At 44.6% G+C, this 19,371-nt stretch overlaps 1 protein-coding gene across 5 annotated transcripts in view; it reads left to right on the plus strand.

Annotated features, from left to right (window-relative positions):
* Evl (Ena-vasodilator stimulated phosphoprotein) overlaps window positions 1-19,371 on the plus strand; it is a 133,836-nt gene that overhangs the window by 47,465 nt on the left and 67,000 nt on the right. For 2 of the 5 annotated variants that reach the window (XM_006515470.2, XM_030246555.1), the window contains exon 2: window positions 3,766-3,866. The exons of 2 other annotated variants lie outside the window; for them this stretch is intronic. In XM_006515470.2, the coding sequence (XP_006515533.1) occupies window positions 3,844-3,866 (23 nt within the window). In that variant the 5' untranslated portion in view covers window positions 3,766-3,843. Of the gene's footprint in view, window positions 1-3,620; window positions 3,867-19,371 lie in introns of those variants that run through there. One more of the 5 variants, NM_001163395.1, reaches the window with a different exon arrangement.

A 19,371-nucleotide genomic window follows, 5' to 3' on the forward strand; every position in this document is an offset into this window, starting at 1 on the left:
GAATGGAGAGAGGCCCAGCACTGACAGCATCTGCCAGAGGCCAGATGTCTTCCGAGGATGCATTCCAGATGAATAGGCTCCTCCACCTTTGGCAAAAGCCTTTCTATTTTTATATAAGGCATTTGTTTTATTTAGGGTTACGTGGAAGTGCTAACTTAAAGAGTAAGTTGTTGAAAATGAGAAGTTAATATGTAGTTATTCTCATTTACAAAGGGAATCTAAGTCTCAAAGCAGGAGTATGTATTTTCTGTTACCTCCAGTCTTTGACAGATGCCTTGGAGTGACCATTTGTGTTATTTAACATTTTATGGGGCTGCAGAGATGGCTCAGTGGTTAAGAGCTCTGACTACTTTTCCAGAGGTCCTGAGTTCAATCCCCAGCAACCACATGGTGGCTCACAACCATCTGCAATAGGATCGGATGCCCTCTTTTGGTGTGTCTGAAGACAGCAAGAGTGTTCTCACATACATTAAACAAACAACAAACAGAGGAAATTAGAGCTGTTAGAAGTCTTGGCAACTCACTTCAGTCTCATTTCCACACTTTGGAGTTTGCAGTAACCATGTGGTCAAGAACCTGCCTAATCTGAGAGGCGGACTCCTCTTCCCGTTGGTCCCAACAGTTGTCAGCTCAGGTTTTTACCTGCTTTCTTCCTGACTGTATCAGAACAGTTTAAGCCTTTAAAGGTCTCTTGCTTGCTGTAAATCTGGTAATTATAACATTCAGGTGAGCTGCATAATGTAACATAAAAGGGCATAGTGTCCCAGCCCTGCCACAGTAGTTACTTTACTTATTTCTATGACCAAAGAAAGACCTGCCAAGAGGTCACTTAAAGGAAGAAGAATTCCTTTTGCCTCGTTTGAGGGTATACAGTCCATCATGGCAGAGAAGGCAGTTCTCCATCAGTAGGAACATGTGGGTAGGGCTCTAACAGAGTAGAACAGGAAGCAGAGCCAGGCTGTAAACCTCAGAGTCTTCCCTAAACAGCCCACTCTCTCCAGCTAGGTCCCACCTCCAAAGGCTCTGCATCTCCCCAGGGCAGTGCCATCATCTGGAGGGAAAGCATTCAAACCCAAGCCAGCACAGTTCATGTACAAACCGTAGCACACCTTTCTTAGAGCCACTAGCTGCCCCCATCTATTGAATAAATCCTCTTCTGGAGACAGCTTGAACTATGGTTCATTGGTATTAAGACACAAGTAGAACTTGTTAAATAGACAAACCAGTATCTGAGCCATTGCTCTTCACTTATAGCTGTGTGATGTTGGGAACATTGTACTTATCATATTGGGCTTTGTTTTTTATTGTTAACTTAAGGATCTTGGACAGAGATGTCTAAAATGAACTTGCTAGTAGGATTTGGTTTCTTACTATTTGTTTGTACCAACTCTTGCCAGGACCTTAGGTATAGCCCAGAATTGTATAACCAGCCCTCCACCAGTGAGTTATAGATGGAAAACAGCCACAGGGCCTAGAAGTTCTGTGCCCCTGTCCTTCCACTTGTACAGACTTGTTATTCTATTCTATTAAAACAAGGTAACAAGTATTTATATAGACTTTATGTTATTGTTAAATAGTATTAGGTATTATATGCTATCTAGTGATGAGTTAAAGCGTATAAAATGTATATAGATATATGCAAATACTATAGCATTTTACATAAGTGACTTGAGCATGTGTGGACTTATCTATTCAGAGACCCAATATCTCACAGATACCAAATGATAAATAAATGCATCTCCCTTGACCTGGGACTCACGGGACAGAAATTCCTCCCACTTGCCTCCACATGAATGACCAGGCAGATCACTCCTGAAGAAGGTGCTGCCGCAACCCCCGCCCCTCCCCACTCCCCAAAACTGGGTTTCTCTTTGTGACCCTAGCTGTTCTGAAATTCACAAACTGGACTGACCTCGAACTTACGAGTTTTCCCTGCTTCTGCCTCCTGAGTGCTGGGATTAAAAGTATATACCACCACCCCCAGCTGTTCAGTGAGAGAATATCCTGTGAGACAGTAAAGATGATGCAGAACCATTATTTAATGTATGGTTTATAAGCACACACTTTGTTGGTGCCTGTGTGAGATACACGGGCTGTGTCCATGTTACTACAGCTTTACCTAGGGGGTATCTGGCTTGCCAGCAATTAGCACCAATAGAACAAGTAGGGGTTCTGGGATTTAAAGCCAGGCTGTTTAATGGCTTTGAATGTCCTATGTTTTCTGATACAATGTGATTCTATCAAAAAGCTGTTACCCCAAAAGGTCACACCCAGATGCTTGTGAGACATACTGGAAAGGTGTTTCAGATCAGCTTGGTTGGTGCTTGTGTTATGTAAGGAGGAGACCCCAGGACCGTAGATTTTCCTCACTCATCTGCCTGTTCCATTGGGTCTGGTCATTGCATTTCCCTGAACTGAGTTCTGGGCTCTTCTTTCTCTTTAAGACAAAGATAGCCACACAAAGAGCTTCACTTTAACCCAGAGTACCTTTGTGACTGAATAACTGATTTTTTTTCCTCCTGGACCAGACACAAAGGGTAGGCCAAAGGAGGTTCTTTCAGTAAGCCCCCTTTGAGTATGCCCCTTTTGTCATTGCTATCCCAGGAGCTAGAAATACAGAGCTTAAGGATCACCCCTGCTGTGAGGGGACTGTGTTGAAGAAACAGTATGACATAATCCAGGGAGGTTACTTAGTCTTACAGACATGTTAAAATAAGGTGGCATCAAAATCAGATTTGTGGAAGTACTCAATAGATTTTTAGGACAGAGTGGGATAGGAAGTCCAGTTACTGATGTGAGAGAGACAGAAATGCTGAAGACAGTAGATGTGAAGAGGGTCTGCCTCCAGAGCACAATTGACAACTGATTTTTTTTTTTTTTTTGTAAAAAGTTGAGTGACTCACAAGTTTTTATTTGAGATTTTTCTCCCATATTTTATAAAGATTTGCAATCCAAATGCTGCACATTTCCCTTCATGTCAGGTTTCAGGAGGCACCCTCAGTACATTTGCCAGATCTCGCCAGCCTGAGCTTTACAAATGGGTAAACATTCCTCTTTCTTTTTGGCTGACATCTCATTGCCTTTTTCTTTTATTTTGAAAGTATTACAGCATTTTTATACTTCAAGGAATTGACATTATACACGTAGTAAATGAATAGTCAAGTAAAGGAGACTGCTAATCATGGCTCATACTAGCCGTGGCATGTTGGTGACGCTGAACTTTGACTGTGGCGCTGGAGCAACGTGTGAACCTGCGCTAGTTTGACAGTAGGGCAGCACACTGGATTTGGAAGAATTGTTTCGTGCTCTGGCTGTCCTTGAAAGGTAGCCCAGCTATCACCTGTATGATGCTCATTTACAACATGGGTTTTGACTGATCTTTGTAGCAGCAACAGCCTTGGGAAGATGAGGTCATTAGGCTGATCACAATGGAGCAGGTCTCATTCTCATTGCAGAAGCCCCACCCCAGCACTCTGCACAAATTGTGGAGGTGGGATGTGTTACTTGATTTACCCAGGATCCTAAGCGCACCCTGGGTTCGACTTCTCTAGACTAATCCAGCTCCCAGTCTGGAGTCTAAGCATCCACTGCATTAATCAGGCTTGCTGGAATGATCACATGGTTTTCTTGCTGCCTCCCCTGTTAGCTGCCGCTTGTCAGCAGCTGGCGGAGCTGGAGGCTGCAGGGCCCCCGTCTGCAGAGAGCCTTTTACTTCAGAATATTGGGGGTGTGGAAACCTCACCTCTTTTTTTCTGCACTTTGTAGCATCTGACTGACTAAATGGTTGTCCTCGGTACCAAAAAGGCTGCCATACAATCCAAGGAAATTGCCTCTGACTAGGTCATGTTCGCATTTGAAGAATTCAGGTATGTTCTGGGTTTTCTCTCAGTCTAATGCTGGGTTTTTGTCCTCGCTACGTTTTTGCTGTGTAATGACTGCTTAGGCTCTGACTGGCTCTACACACAAAAAGGGGTTCTTGTCTGCATTCGGTAGGGTTTATCGAGGTGGTGAGGGTCAGGGATGTTTGCTGCATGGAAGTGCAGCATGGATAATTGGTTTGATCTTGTGTAGATTCGTAGAGGACCCCACCTCCTGCATTCTGTTAGCTGCTTTTGCTGGTGTAGAGTTATGAATACAGAATCGCAACTGTGTCTCCAGAACGAGTCTTTTGCTATCTTTTGTTTTCTTCCTTTGTCAAACTCATGCAGTCTACTGCTGCTTTACAAAAAAGGGAACTGTAGCAGAGAGGGTGAAAAATTCTGCAAATGGATCTGCATGGCTGGATTGGATTTGGCTCTGGTTTTCTGTTATTAAAGCCACAGCTAGGCTGTTTTCTGGGACGTGCCTTGACAACATTTGTTAGCAGGGTGCTTCTTTCCGGGGCTCTTCTGCTGTTGTCATCATTAGTGTTTCAGATTAGATCCTTTGTGACTTCTTCCTTCTGCTCCTCCATCGCTTCCCGGGGAAGCTATCCGAGTCGGATGGTGGGAAGGGATGTGCCAGCAGAGATAGTTCCTAGGGAATGAGAATAAAGGAGGCAGAGCGGAGGCAGTCAGACCATTCTGTGCCCATTTCTGTGGACAATGTGTGTGTATGTCTGTGTCTGTGTGTGTCTGTGTCTGACCTCTGACAGCTCCTCCTTTTTCCTGTGAAATTTCCATGTGTCTTAGAACTGGGCATAAATACCATGTTGATTGACAGAGAGTGATTATACCGGACCTCAGCTTTACCTTGACAGGCAGTTTTTTGTTTTTTTTTTTTTTGGGTTTTTTTTTTTTTTTTTTTTTTTTTTTTTGGTGCCTTCTAAATGTTACTGCAATAGACATTGAACCTGTAAGAGAAGAGCCAGCCAGTAGATGGAGGATCATTAGATTTCCTTATAGAAAAGTAAGCTTCAAAGAGTGTCTCCACCCTTTACTCTAAACTTGATGCTGTGGGTTCGGGAAGTTTTCCTTTGTTTCAGAACATGTGTCTGCATTATTCTGAATTGAGTGGACTTGGAAAAAGGAAAGCCTTTTCATGTGGCAACATGCCCCAATGACATGAGGCCTGTCCCCTTGCAGGATGCCCACACTCAGTACTTTAGAATAGCTCTATTAGAGAACTAATTATTTAGTGTCTGGTGTGATATAGTAGATGCACTTATGAATCAGGAATCCTGTGTTCTTGTCTTGGATTCTAGATTAGCTTTCCATGTCTTGTGAGAGTCACTTAAGTTCTGACCTAGTACGATGAGTTAGCATGTAAAGGTGCTTGCAGCTAAGACTGAGAACCTGAGTTTGAACCCTGGCACCCACGTGCTGGAAGGAGAGAACCGACTCCTACAAGTTGTTCTCTGACCTCACACAGATGCACACACATCTCAGTAAATGTAATGGTGTTCTAAGAGTCATGGAGTTGTAGAAGTTATAAAAGCTGCTGTGATGGCTTGAAGGAGGATGATCCCTACAGGCTCATATAGTCGAATCTTTGGGAACGATTAGAAGTGTGGTGGCCTTGTTGGGAGAAGTGTGCCACTGGGGGGTAAGCTTTGAGGTTTTTGAAGCCCATGCTATTCTTTTAACTTGTGTCTCAAGCTCTCAGTTCCTGCTCCAATGCCATGTCTGTCTGTTGCCATGCTGGTCATGCTAGTCATGAAACTATAAGCCCCCAATAAACTCTTTCTTCTTTAAATGCCTTGGTCATAGTATCTTATCATAGCAATGGAAAATCACTAAGACAGTTGTAGTTTGTGAAGCTCAGATTTTGTTGTTAGCATTTGGATACAGTCAGCCTTCATTGCCTCTTTGAGCAGAATTTAAAGTCTCATTACGATTTGTGGTTAAGAATGAAGGCTGTAGAGCAACGGAACTGTTCTCACCATGATAGGCTCTGACCCCAACGCCAAGAAAGACCTGGTGGAAGGGTCTAAGGTAAAGGCAGCTACCCTGATTAGCTGAGAACATGGAGATGGCATTATGAAAAGTAGACCAGAGTCAGGAGTATGATCTTCCCTCCTTCAGGATTCTGCCCAGAGTGGTTGCAGAGAATCTTACTAGGTATAGCTTCACAGTGTTAGACCGTGACCTTCTTCAGTCCAGGAGCTGTGTACCTGTGACTAGGAAATGGTGGCAGGGGACCATAGAGGAGTGTAGCTGTTTAGTTTAGTTTAGTTTAAGGGTGGTCTCGAGATTTTAGAATCCCAGAAAGCTTATTGGTAATTCTGTGGCATCTTAAATAAGAAATTCTTACAGAACTTGAATCAATGTTTCTAATGAATTCTCAAGTGATTTTGGTACTACAGGTTGCGGGAGCAGGCATTTAGATCCATTGAGTTAGGAAAGGTAGATTGATTTGACTATCACAGAGATAAGAAATTCCAGGCAAAGACAGGGAGGGGGAATCGGTACAAAAGACATCAGGCAGTTCAAGTTCAACCCTCTTTTAGCATCCACAGGGTGATGGTTCCAGAACTTCCCTAAGGACACCGTCCATGATGGAAAGTGTGTGCATGTCACAATGAACATGCTCCTGAATGCTGCAAATCACCTTCAGGTTACTTATGGTGCCAACTGCATGTAAATGCTGTATACATAGTTGCTGGACTATATGTCCAAAGAAACCAGCCTGTGCATGCTCTGTAAAGATGCAGACTCTGCCGTGTCCCCTCTCCTTTCCCTGCCTCCTCTATTTTTGAGGCAGGGTCTCATGTTGAGCCCAGGTTGGCCTCAAACTTGCTATGTAGCCAAGATGACCTTGAACTCTGATGTTCCTGCATCCATCTCTCAAGTGCCTGGATTATAGACTTGTGCCACTACACTCAGCTTCCCATATCTGTGATCTGATTTTTTTTTTATCCTCATAACCTGCTATACAAGCAGGTGATCAGCAGTGTGTGCTTATGAGGTTAAAGCACGGCCAGGTCAGTTTGACACTCCACCCTCCCTCTGTAGAGGTCCTGATGTACAGTGGCTGATAACCCTGCTACTGCCATGTATCACCTCTGTGGACCTAGCAAGTAGCTAGATCTTTCTTAGTGTCAATTCCCTCAGCTGGAAAATGGGGATAGCCATTCTTGCCAAGAAGATCTTTACTGCTGTCAAGATGAGATGGGATAATATAAACTACAAATCATATCAGTTCCTTCTACATGAAGATAGAGGGAGAAGAGGACCCTGGGGCAAATCCACCAGAGTGTCTACATGTGCTTTTAAGCCTCATGTATGCATACATTTCTCCACACACACTGCAGCACTGAGGGCACAAGGGCCACATTCACCTCAAAAAAAAAAAAAAGGAATCTAATTTTGATGCAAAATGTTTGCACGCCATCCTCCTTATTGGACTGTGAGTTCCTTCAGAGCTTTGGTGAATGTTATCTGTCTTAAACTAGGGCTAAACTACTGGCAGTTGACACAATTTATTTAACCAAGATTCTGAGACAAATAAATAACAAGCCAGCCATGTGGTTATCTTGGTGCCGGCCTGAGATCTGCCTGTGTTGTGGTATGTGCTAGAGCTCACGAACATGCAGAGCCATGACATATCTCAGCACAGCACCTTATGTTCAGGGGCATATAGGGAGTTTACCATTGTCTGCACCCTACACCTAGAGTTACAAGATCCTAAGAGCTGGAAAGGTGGGCAGGCATCTCCCAGGGGTTATAGAATTTTGCCTGCCATAGCAATATAACACCAGGCAAACTGCTGTAGCTTGCTGATGTAGTAATCATGGGACATTGAAATGTTTTTGCCTTAAAAAAAGTATTAGAGACCTAGGAAGATAGCAAGTAAAGTACTTGCTGGACACATGTAAGGACCAGTGTTTGAATCTCCAGAACCCATGGAAACACAGGTGTAGGAGAACACACCTGTAATCCTAGTGTTCCTACAGACAGTGGGACATGAATACAGGAGAATTCCCACAAGCTTCACAGACCTCTATTTCTCAGACTCCCTAGTACTTGGTAATTCTGATTTATTTCCAGAAGTAGTCCTGTACACGAATTCCAAGATCTAAAATCCTGTTTGAATGTATTAGTCACATGGGAAGCTACTATTTTGAGTCTCTCTTGTTTTATTTTAAAACAAAACAGATATCATAGAAAGGTTGAGGTTCAAATTCCAACTGACATTTTTCCTTTGTTAATTCTAACTTATATCTGGTCTTAGGAAGTGGTATAATTTTTTCCCTACCCACTTACTGGAATGTTGGCACGGGTTAGAATTAGTACTATGAGAAAAGAAATGAAGTCTGCAAACCTGAAGCACCCTTGCAAATTCAAGAACCAGTGCTGGTCCCTGCCTCTGTCAGGATTGTTGTCACGTGGTAAGTGGACAAGTACTTCAGTGGTTGGCTGCACAGTGCTGAGGAATTCTCTCTCAGGTGAGGTTAAGGGGGAAATAGCTGGGCAGGAAAGAGAGAGAAAAGAAACTTAGCAGATGCTGCCAGTCACTTCTTGCATGGTAACTTCAATCCACGCAGGATCTTAGCATTGAATACAAGAGCGAGCCAGACCTTGTTTGCAGAGGCTGGATCCATCATTCTGGCTGTTTGCTTGACATCAGTACAGGAAGTCTGATAAGTACTTCCCATTTAGCACTGACTCTTTTTTTTTTAAGATTTATTTATTTATTTATTATATGTAAGTACACTGTAGCTGTCTTCAGATACTCCAGAAGAGGGCATCGGATTTCATTACGGATGGTTTGAATCACCATGTGGTTGCTGGGATTTGAACTCCAGACCTTCGGAAGAGCAGTCGGCGCTCTTAACCACTGAGCCATCTCGCCAGCCCCGATTCTTTCACTCTTCTCAAGCCTGTACTTTCTAGAGTCATCCCCAGTCCATCCAGTGCCTACTCCTTCCTCTTACTCCTGCATCTCATCTGTCTGCTCTCCCTCAAAGTGTACCCAGCCACTCCCATTGCTAGACTAGACTGCCCATGTCTTCCCTGACTCTCCATTGCAGTGTTTTCTTCCAGGCTTCTGTCTGTTCCTGTAGTCTCACCCAAACTCAGTCATGTCAATCTTGCGTTCTAACCTCGCTGAGGGGAGAGCCCCGACACGTATGATGCCTGGCACGTCTTGGCCTACTAAGCTTGGCAGTGCGCAGCACTCCTGGCCTTTGTCACTCCAGCCACACCAGCCGTGTGATGTTTAGCCCTCATCCCTGCATTCTGTCTTCTTTCTAGGCCTTCACTCAAGTGTTGTACGTATGTATGTATGTATGTGTGTGTGTATGTATGTGTGTAATAGGCTCTAGTGAATGTGTTAAATAAATAAAGGAAATGAGAGTAGAATTTGAGAAAGGTTAGGTAATTCACATAAAGTCAGCCCAGCAGCTAGAGTGAGGTCTGGTCAGTTTCCTATTTTGCATGTCTGCAGTAACATTTTGTTAATTGGCTTAGGTCTTAGCAGTCAGTACAACCTTTCAGAGACTGTTTTGGGATCCCAGGATCTATCATAGTGCCTGTCACACACACATAGTTGTAGGAAGACAGGACAGCGGAAGAACAGAGTATCCTCTTGGATAGTGACTGACTCTTCCTACTCCCCACATCTCTATGCCTCATCTCTGCACAGTGATTGGAGCAAATGATCATGCCCTACTTGGTGTTTGTAGACTCGGCCCTACAGAAACATGAGTGCTTCAAGTCAAGAGGTTATTTTTTTTAATTGATTGATTGTTTGATTGATTGATTGATTTTGGTTTTTTCGAGACAGGGTTTCTCTGTGTAGCCCTGGCTGTCCTGGAACTCACTTTGTAGACCAGGCTGGCCTCGAAATCAGAAATCTGCCTGCCTCTGCCTCCCAAGTGCTGGGATTAAAGGCGTGCGCCATCACTGCCCAGCCCAAGAGGTTATATTAACACCTATCACCACCATTCATCTAGGAGATGTTAGATACCTGCTGACAGAATTTGAACCAAGCCGGACTGTGAGGCCCACTCTTTGATTTCCTAGATCCTTTTCAGGTTTGCCACCATGTGGGTTTTTACAGGAAACAGTAGGAGCACCTGGTTGGAGGAAATCAGCACAGAGTAGGGAGTTAAGGTCAAATCCCAGCAACCACATGGTGGCTCACAACCACCCTAATCCCGCAATGAGATCTGATGCCCTCTTCTGGCACATCTGAAGACAGCTACAGTGTACTTAAGTATAATGATAAATAAATCTTTTTTAAAAAAAAGTAAGGACGGGGGCTGGGAACAGAGTAATACAGGTGATCTTCACTAATACCATGGTTTTGGTAGTAACTTAGAAGCCACAAGCAAAACAAACAAGTTAGTTGCCAAAATGGCAAGGCAGAATGCTCCAGTCTGCCTCAATTAATGGTGAGCTTACTCAACTAGAGGCAGGGCCGTGGGTCTGCAACCCAGAGACTGACGTCAGTGCTTACAGGAGAAACAGACACTGTGACTCCAAGAAGTCATCTCACCTGGCTACCTGTCTTATTAAAGCAGCCTGGGAGTCATGTGTAGAAGGACTCCTGTGGGTGATGAAGCATTGCTTTGCTTGTATTCTGTGTTTGGGAAGTAGTGAGGGCTGAATCTGTTAGCGCTTATCTGGCTCGGTGCTAACAACCCCAGTACTGGCCCATTCTAGTATTCTCTTACGTTAAAAACAAATAAATCTGAGGTGACAGAACAAAACTCATTACCTGAAGGAATGAAATGATGTGATATGAGTCCCAACATATTCTAGAATACCACCTCAGAGCCATGTAGCCTTTGGCAGTGACTTAGAGTTTAGAAGTTGCTCCCATTTTGTAAACTCTACCAACTCCAGGAGGAGCCTTTTTGGAGGTGGGAAGATGGGGCGGGGGTCCTTCTGCTCTTAGAGTGACCATTCACCTGACATTTCCTGAAAAGCTACTAAATAGACGCCATGGCTGAAAATAGCAAGTATGAACATGTCTTCCAGAGCTCACTATCCACAGGAGCTGCTGAAGACATCCAAAGCTTGGGATGAAGCAGCCAAGGATAAGAATCCTACCTTGGAACTCAGGGCTGGAGGAGAGTGGCAGCCCTCCAGGTTCCTGGAGTGAACCCTTGACCAGTGACTTGTGAGGTTGGTGGTAGAGTATAGGAGCTGACTGTGGGGAGCAGAGGATGAGCTGGCTTTATTGGATGCTCTCTCCCAGGCTGTGGTGGCTTCTCTGTGCCCTGCAGAGGGCGCCCTTTACCCCAAGGATGTAAGTTCATTGTGCTTTAATTCCCCTGACTTTAAGTGGGGCTGTTACTTACTGCTCCCTCAGAGGAAGCTCTCCCAAGGTGGCTGGAATTTAGAGGCTAGTCGGTGTATTGCTGAGTCATAAGTCTCTATTTACTGAAAGAAGCAGACCCTTGTCTCGGATCTGAAATTTACTAGAGAGAGGGAAAAGGCCAGCACGTTGTACAGACAACATTTCTAATGTCTTCCTACCCACTGAGAGTTGAGATTTAGAATGCTAAAAACTAGTCCCTGGAAGATGATCCTGTTTGCAGATGCAGTGTTTATGAGCAAGTGAAACAAACACAGTATGACCAGTCAGCGGAGAGCTGGGGTCTTTGCTTAGTCGGCATGTAGGCTCCCAGGTCTGAGGTTAAGTGATTCCATTACTGTTGACAAATGAGCTGTGGGGTTTTCTGGCTAAGGTAATGGGGCCAGAGACCAACTCCAAGCGTTAGCCTTCTCGGAACCTGTATCATCTCTCATTATCTCCAGAGCTCGATAATAAACAAGGTCTATTGACCTGCTATGGCTGCACCAGACAGGTGATATGGACAGCCTGTTCCTTTGAAAGGAGACTTAATGAAAGTGAGATTTCTCTGATGAGAGCTGTTCAAGCAAATTGTATTGTTACTGCTTTGATAGGATTGTGGGTCTTCTTTTAACACGAGCTAGAGAAGAGCTTTAAAGAGTGACTTTAACTTGAGAACCCTTGTACAGGTTCTCAATTGGGGTGGGGAAAGTGGGGGATATTGTAATCTAAACACAGGTCACTCCTAAACCCCTGAGAGACAGGAGGATTACTGCAGGTTTGAGGTCATCTTGGTCTACAGCAAGTTCTGGGCCAACAATAAATACTTAGTAAGACTCCATCTCAAAAACAGAGCAGCATTGTACATAGTAGAAAAGGATTTCCTGGAGAGAGGACACATTCACACACAAATACACCTCAGAGCAGACCCCAAGCCATGAAATAAGGACTTAGCACCTTTACATTTTATTCCCCGTTGTCTTCAACTGTAGACACATTTGGTAAGATTCCTGGTATGAACAGTGTGGGTCAGCTCATGTTTGCTCATGGCTGAAAAGTTAAAGGCAGCTTCCGTTAAAAACAGGCAAGAAGGAGCTAAACAGGTCCTGCTGCTCTGGGGACAATCCTTCCCAATTTAAAGTTCAGAACTTTGCTCATTTCTGGTCCAGCTTCTCCTCTGCTGCACATAAAGCCCTTGGTGGTCTTTCTGCCCTTCTTTGAAACGGAGCTAGCAGTTTAGCTTCTGTTCTCCAAAAGACAGCAGGCTTGATGGTGTATACTTGGAGTACTAGCACTGGGGAGGCTGAGGGAGGATAACCAGCTTGAGGCCAGCCTGGGCTGCTACTGGGCTACACAGGCAGGCCCATCTTAGAGACTGAAGAGTAGGAGACCTGCTTTAGGTGTGGGTCTGTGCATCTTCTTTGCTCTCTGTCTAAACCCATGGTTTTTGTTGGTGCTCTTTTCTCTCCTTAATGACATCATCTAAAGCCCGGGCCTGTGTCACACTCCTCCTCAGCTCCTTTTCCAACCTCAGTGGCCCTCTATGTTTCTCTTTTCTTCTGAATTCCCATACAACCCTTAAGGAATCTAACCTGTATCCTACTATTTAACTTTTCACTAGGCGGAAGGTGACAGGGACAACACTTAGGGTGCTTCCATCCCAGCTCCCTTGAGCAGAGCTGGGTAGGCTTGGCTTCCCAATACTGATGTTGTTCTAGTCTGTCTTTAACTTCCTGCCTCCTGCCAGTCATTGTTACACAGCAGAATGAAAAAAATGAAAGGGAAGGGAACTGTGCTGCCAATTGGAGGCCTCATTTTCAATCGTGAAAGTCTTTGAGGAGTTTGATAAAGCTGCTGAACTTACTAAGTTAGGCAGAATTAACTCAACTAATGAGAACAGGAAGTGTGTGGTAGTAGGTTTTCAAAGGTTCAGGAATCAACAAAATGATTGAGCGTAAAAATTCATGTGGCCTATAAACATCCTTATTTGTTTATTTTGGCTTTTTGAGACAGGGTCCTAAGTAGCCCAGACTAACCTTGCACTCACTATGTACCGAAGTCTAGCCTTGAAATCCTGATCCTCCTGCCTCCACACCTGAGTGCTGGCATTAGAAGTGTGTACACCACTTTCAGCTCAAAGGACATAGTTCCTCATCCTTCTGCATTGAGTCAGAAGAACACAGTATAGGTGTGCCTTCCATCTGAGTGGGATTCCAGTGTTGGCTCCAGTGTGACCATTATACCTCTCAGGTACCTAGAGTTCAGAGCTTAACCTACATCTCAGACTGCCACTGGGCCACTGCCCAGCAAGACGGTGAATTCTGCATCCGAGCTCTCTAGGTTCTCCAAGAGCTGGAAATTTAAATAAGGCTTTCTTGTTTGACTGGCTTTCTTTTCTTTTTTCTTCCTTTCTTCTTTCATTCCTCTCTCCTTCCTTGTTTGTTTGTTTGTTTGTTTGTTTGTTTGTTTGATTTTTAAGACAGAATCTCTCCAGTAGCTCTGGCTGTGGCTATCCTAAAACTGGCTGGGAATGTAGACCAGGCTGGGCTTGAACTCACAGAAACATACCTGCCTCTGTCTCCCAAGTGCTAGAAATAAAGGTGTGCACCACCACTCCCAGCTTGAATTTCATTCTAAATTTTGTTCTGCTTGGTTTTGTTTTGGGGGTGTATTTGATGACGTTCAGTCAGAGATCATGTTTCTCTGAGTCCCTTTATTACACACCTTGGATTTCTAAGTGAGTTAACTTTTTGGTTTTCTGACACATCTCTGGATTAAGTGTTTCTTTGCATAATTCCAAAATGTTAAATTTCATTCAGTAGTGTTTGGACTTTTCTTTCTTCCTTCCTTTTTTTCCCCATCTTCATTTTTTAAATTGTGCTCAGATGTGGCCATCTGTTTTTTGTTGTTGTTGTTGTTTTTTTTTTCTTTTGCTATTTTTAAAGGAATGTCTAAAGTCTTGTCTTGTTGATATAATCACTTTAAGTGTTTCCATGATACAATCTGACTCGTGAAGGAAAATCCTGCTGTACCTTTGTATGCCAGAGCAGATTCTACTGACAGGGAGGGATGCACGAGTATTTTTGCCATTGGTCACTAAGCCCTTTGCCCTTCTGCACATGGACAGTAATGTTGAGTTTAAGGTTATTCCAGTAGATAAAGTATTGCACAGACAACATTGCAAAACAGTACTGAAATAGGCTTTGACAAATCCATTCGTCTGTTAGGACAGTATTGTTTCTCTACAGCTGCTGTTCTTAGAGAGGAGGAATTGGGTGGTAAGAACCTCTGATCCTCTGCCCTTAGTGGTCCAACCACTGACTCCTGGGACCTAAGCTTCAACCCTACTTTAGGGATGATTCTCAGACCTGGCCGACAGGTGCTCTTGAATCGTGGTAACTGGTTTAAAGACAGTCTGTCATGCACTGTTCCCTGTGGGAATTAACTTGCATTAACATTAGAAATGTGCCAGGCCCATTCAAGGAAGAGGGCAAGTTTAAGCCTTGCTTCCTCCTGCCCAGGAAGCCCACAGAGAGGGAAGAGGGAAGGATTGAGTGATCGCCCCCGAAAGTGATTGTCAGGGCAGCTTTGACTGTCCTTCCTAGGCGGTTACCCCCTAATTTAAGCCAGACTTAACCATGAATTTTTTTTTTTTGTCGTGGCATAATATGAATTTCCCAGTTTTTGTTTTCTTGTTAAATGTTGTCACTTAAAATGTAGAGACTCTGGAGTAATTTGAAACTGAGAAAGAAATGAAAAACAGAGTAGGAGTGACAGTATTCTGACCTCTAGAGGAGGTCACCACGACAGTCACCTTCAAAGTTGTCATTCTGACTTGGATGGGCACTGTATGGCGTTAGTATGGACGAAATTGTGTTCCCTCAAACTCACAAGTTGGTGCCCTAGTCAGCTAGACTGACTGTATTTGGGCCTTTAAGAAGGTAAAGACGTTGCTGTTGTGTGGATGGAGCCCTAGTCTACCATGACTAGGTGAGAAGAGGACAATAGACCACTTGTGGGCAGAGAAGAGGCATGTGAGGATCCAGGGCAGGTCGCTGCCCACATGCCAGGGACACTGGTGTTCGGAGAAAGTTGCCTTGTGGTGATGTACGGCTTTCCCCAAACCAGTCAAGGTACCACTGCAGTATAAACAGCTACAGGACAGGGATTATCACCCAGGCCAGGAAAGACCTTTCTAGCAGAAACCTCACTCTGCCTGAGGCCTGCCTTCCCTCCTGCCCCGCAAGAAGAGTAAGTCACCTTCCTTCTCACACTCTAGGACTACTCTGCCCCACCTGCTGCTGTGCTTACTACAGCCCGTGTCTGCCCTCACTTGTGAATGATGAGCTGCCACTTGGAGCTTGGCGTGTGGAGCCTGGGTGGGGATGAAAGGATGTGATATGAGTCCCAGCACGTGTATCGGGCCCCCAGAGGTGTTTTCCCAGAAAGCACGGGCAAAGTGAAGAGCCCCAGGGCAGCAGGGACAGTGCTCTGCAGAGTCTGACTTGAGAACAGCATGGCCTTCACGTCCTGGAAGTAGACGTGCCAGGGCCTCCTGAGGGGCTTCCCCAGGGTGGGAAGTACTCTGTGCACTTTCCCAGGCACGCTGGGTGGTACATGAGTGCATTTTTGTTTTCATTCAGAGTTAGATTTTAGTGATACTGAAGAGTGTACTGTCTGTTGACTCAGCCCAGATCTGTATATAAAACACCATTTAATTAATGCCAGGTCCGCTAAGCTAGAAATTGATGGCAGTTAAGGAAACAAACCTACGCAGGGCCAGAACCTGGCCATGGTTGGCAGGCTAGTCACAGGACAGGGCTAGAGCTTGCTTCTGGTTCTGCCGTGGTCATAGTTTCTTCCTCTGCCCTCCATCTTGAGTGGGCGCTGCTCTGGCAGCAGGAAGAAATATCAGTTCTGCCATTTAAGCCAAACAAGACAAAAGCTCTACCCTGACCACACACTGTAGACCGGAGGACAAGACACACCTAAGATCTTAAGAACCTGCCATAATTACTAACACGGACAGAGCAAATACACTGTGTTTGAGGCCACCGGATTTCCTGCCCCTGTCTGGGCAGAACTCTCAGTTCTGTGGGGCTGCAGCTTCTCTGACCTACAGCCAAAGAGCGGAAGCCCTGGCCTGAGCTGTCAGGTGAGATGGACTCACCTCCTCTCATTTTCAGTACCATGGGTCCCAGTGGATTTTTGATGTGGTGGTGGTGCTGGTGGTATTATATGAATTTCCCAGTTTTTGTTTTCTTGTTAAATGTTGTCACTTAAAATGTAAACTCTGGAGTAATTTGAAATTGGGAAAGAAATGAAAAACAGAGTAGGAGTGACAGTATTCAACCTCTAGAGGAGGTCACCATGACAGTCACCTTCAAAGTTGTCATTCTGACTTGGATGGGCACTGTATGGCGTTAGTATGGCTCTTTGTCCCAATTAAGACTGCTGTCATAGCTGGGCAGTGGTGGCACACGCCTTTAGTCCCAGCACTCAGGAGGCAGAGGCAGGCAGATCTATGAGTTCAAGGCCAGCCTGGTCTACAGAGTGAGTTCCAGGACAGCCAGGGCTACACAGAGAAACCCTGTCTCGAAAAACCAAAAAAAACCAAAAAAAACAAAAGACTGTTGTCACTGCCTGCCTACTAGGCTAGACTGGCCCTGCCTCCTTCCACTGTGCTTACTCCTTGGCTACCTTAATATCACTCCCCAACACCTATCCTGGGAGGGTCTCCTTGTGTAGCCCAGGCTGGCCTAGAGCCTCAGCCTCCTGAGTGCCAAAATAACAGGTACCACCAAGTGTCTATTTGTGGTCACAGACTAAAGGAGGACGGGTTTATATGAGTTTATAGTACCTGGGAATATAATCCATCCCAGAGAGGAAGTCATGGCAGCAGGTCCCGTTGTATCCAGTCAGGAAGCCAAGAGTGAGAATGAGGCTGCTCACCTAGTTTCCCCTTTTTGTTCAGCATTTAAGAGCCCAGCCCAGGGAATGCTGCCCTGTTCAGAATGTATCTTCCCACCCCAATTAACCCCATTAAAGACATCCCTCTGGCTTTGGCAGATGCTTATCTTGTGATTCTGGATCTATCACATTGATAATAGTAAATATCACACGGACAAGGTTTGACCAATTTTCTTTTTAATTAACTAGTTTAATTAATTAATTTGGCAAGGGAGCAAGCCATGGTAGATGTAGAAGTCAGAGGACAATGGAGTAGAGTCAGCTCTTTCCTTCCACCATATGTGTCCCCATGATCACGCTCAGTGGTGAGTGTCTATTTGTAGAGCCATCTCACTGTCCTTAAGCTGGTTTTATTAATTGCACAGTGATAGAGTGCTTGTCATATTAAAAACAGAATAACACCAAGTCTTCAGATTCAGATTCTTCAGCTTTTCTGATATGGTAGAGTTTTCATTATTTTCTTAAAAATTTTAAATAAAATTAATATCTCACATATACCATCTGAATCAAAGATCTAGGTTTACGGAAATGATGGGTAAACAACAGGCAAGAAAAGAGCTGTGCAGAGTGTCTAAGTAAGCTGCCCAGGGAGGCCGTGCCCCTTCACTGATGGGTGCTAGAGGGCTTTCTGCTCTGATGCCTGTTTTCTTGTGTGACCGTGACCCTGAGCTGCTAGTCTTGGTGGTTTTGTTCCTTTCTGCTTTGCACCTTGGCCCTGGGACAACCTTGGCAAGCAGCTCATTGCCAAGTGTTACTGGTGCTGCTTGGCTGAATTCTTAATGGCCCCTCTCCTTCTGTCTACCATGCTCTCCAGTCATTATCTCCTCCTTTGAGCTCTTCTTCAGGTCTGCTGTGTGGTTCCTCTTCTGACCCAGGTCCTCTTCCTGTGGGCTTACAGCAGCCTCCAGTGGTCTGCATTTATCATGCCATGCTCTGAGTTAGAGCTGGTCTTGTTTGTCATGGTTACTGTGTTTTTCCTTAAGCTTTGGAACCAAGAAAGACTCCTCGTGCCCCTCGGAACACCACTCAGCAGGACGTAAGGTCTCCGCAACCTCCTCAGCCCTTCACTTCTTGTTCAGAACTTCATTTCTTCACTGCATTGTGCACAGTGTGTTTGGAACACAGTCAGCACATAATACTTCAGGCTGAAAGCACAGATGGAATAGCGGGCATAGTAATGTACCAGGTACCGTACTATAAATCCACGGGGCTGTGCTAGCAATTTATTGATATCCAGTGTGCCACAATGTATGTGTAGAAACAGTTACATTGTGCTTGATATATATAACCATGGTTAACAGAGAAGGCCTCACTCCTGTTCCCTTTAACTCCATGCCTAGGGAACAATCTACATTAAAAGAAGAAAGTTCTGGAGCCAGTGGGATGGCCTACCAGATTAAGGAATTTGCCACCAAGCTTGACAACCTGAGTTAGGTCCCTGGAACTCACAAAGTAGATGGAGAAAATCAACTCTTAAAGGTTTTCCTCTGACCACTGTACACATTGTACCATGACATACATGTACCATGGCATACGAACCTTGTGGCATAAGTGACCCATCCCTCTTCCCACAAAAATATGTTAAAAAAAAAAAAAAGAGGATTCTTCTACTTTCCTCCCAATTCGGAGGTCCAAGACTGTGCTTTCCCCTTCAGCAGCCTTGCCCTGAGTTTCCATGAAGATTGGATGTTTTCTTTTAGACGGGGTTTGACTGTTCTTGCCTATTTCACAGAATGGTTAGGAAAAATGCATAGTGCAATATGTCTGGAGAAATTTTGTAAGCCAGAGAGTGGTGCGCACAAAACCGAGGGCAGAGGGGAGGGCACGGCAGTTTTCAATGCCATGAACAGTGGTTTGGTGTCCTCTGCTGACTAGAGAAATGGCAGGAGCAACTCTGAGCCTCAGCTGTCCTAATGGGATAAAGCAATGGTGACAATGTGAAGATGCTGTCCTCACCAGGCTTCCGTCATGCACAGCACACTATTAGGCTCAGGCTCTGCACAGTCCCAAGTGAAGGGTTTGGTTTCTGGTTTTTGTTTTTGTTTTTTGTGCAGGTAATATCTGTAAATGAGGTCGGTATATTTTTTCATGTATTTTTGGCCTTTTGTTTTATATACCTACACTTAGAACTCCTGTTTGAAAGCTTTGCCTTTGATTTACAGAGTAAAGAATTTCTAA

The sequence above is a fragment of the Mus musculus genome, chromosome 12 (genome assembly GCF_000001635.26).
Source record: "Mus musculus strain C57BL/6J chromosome 12, GRCm38.p6 C57BL/6J".
Taxonomy (NCBI): Eukaryota; Metazoa; Chordata; class Mammalia; order Rodentia; family Muridae; genus Mus; species Mus musculus.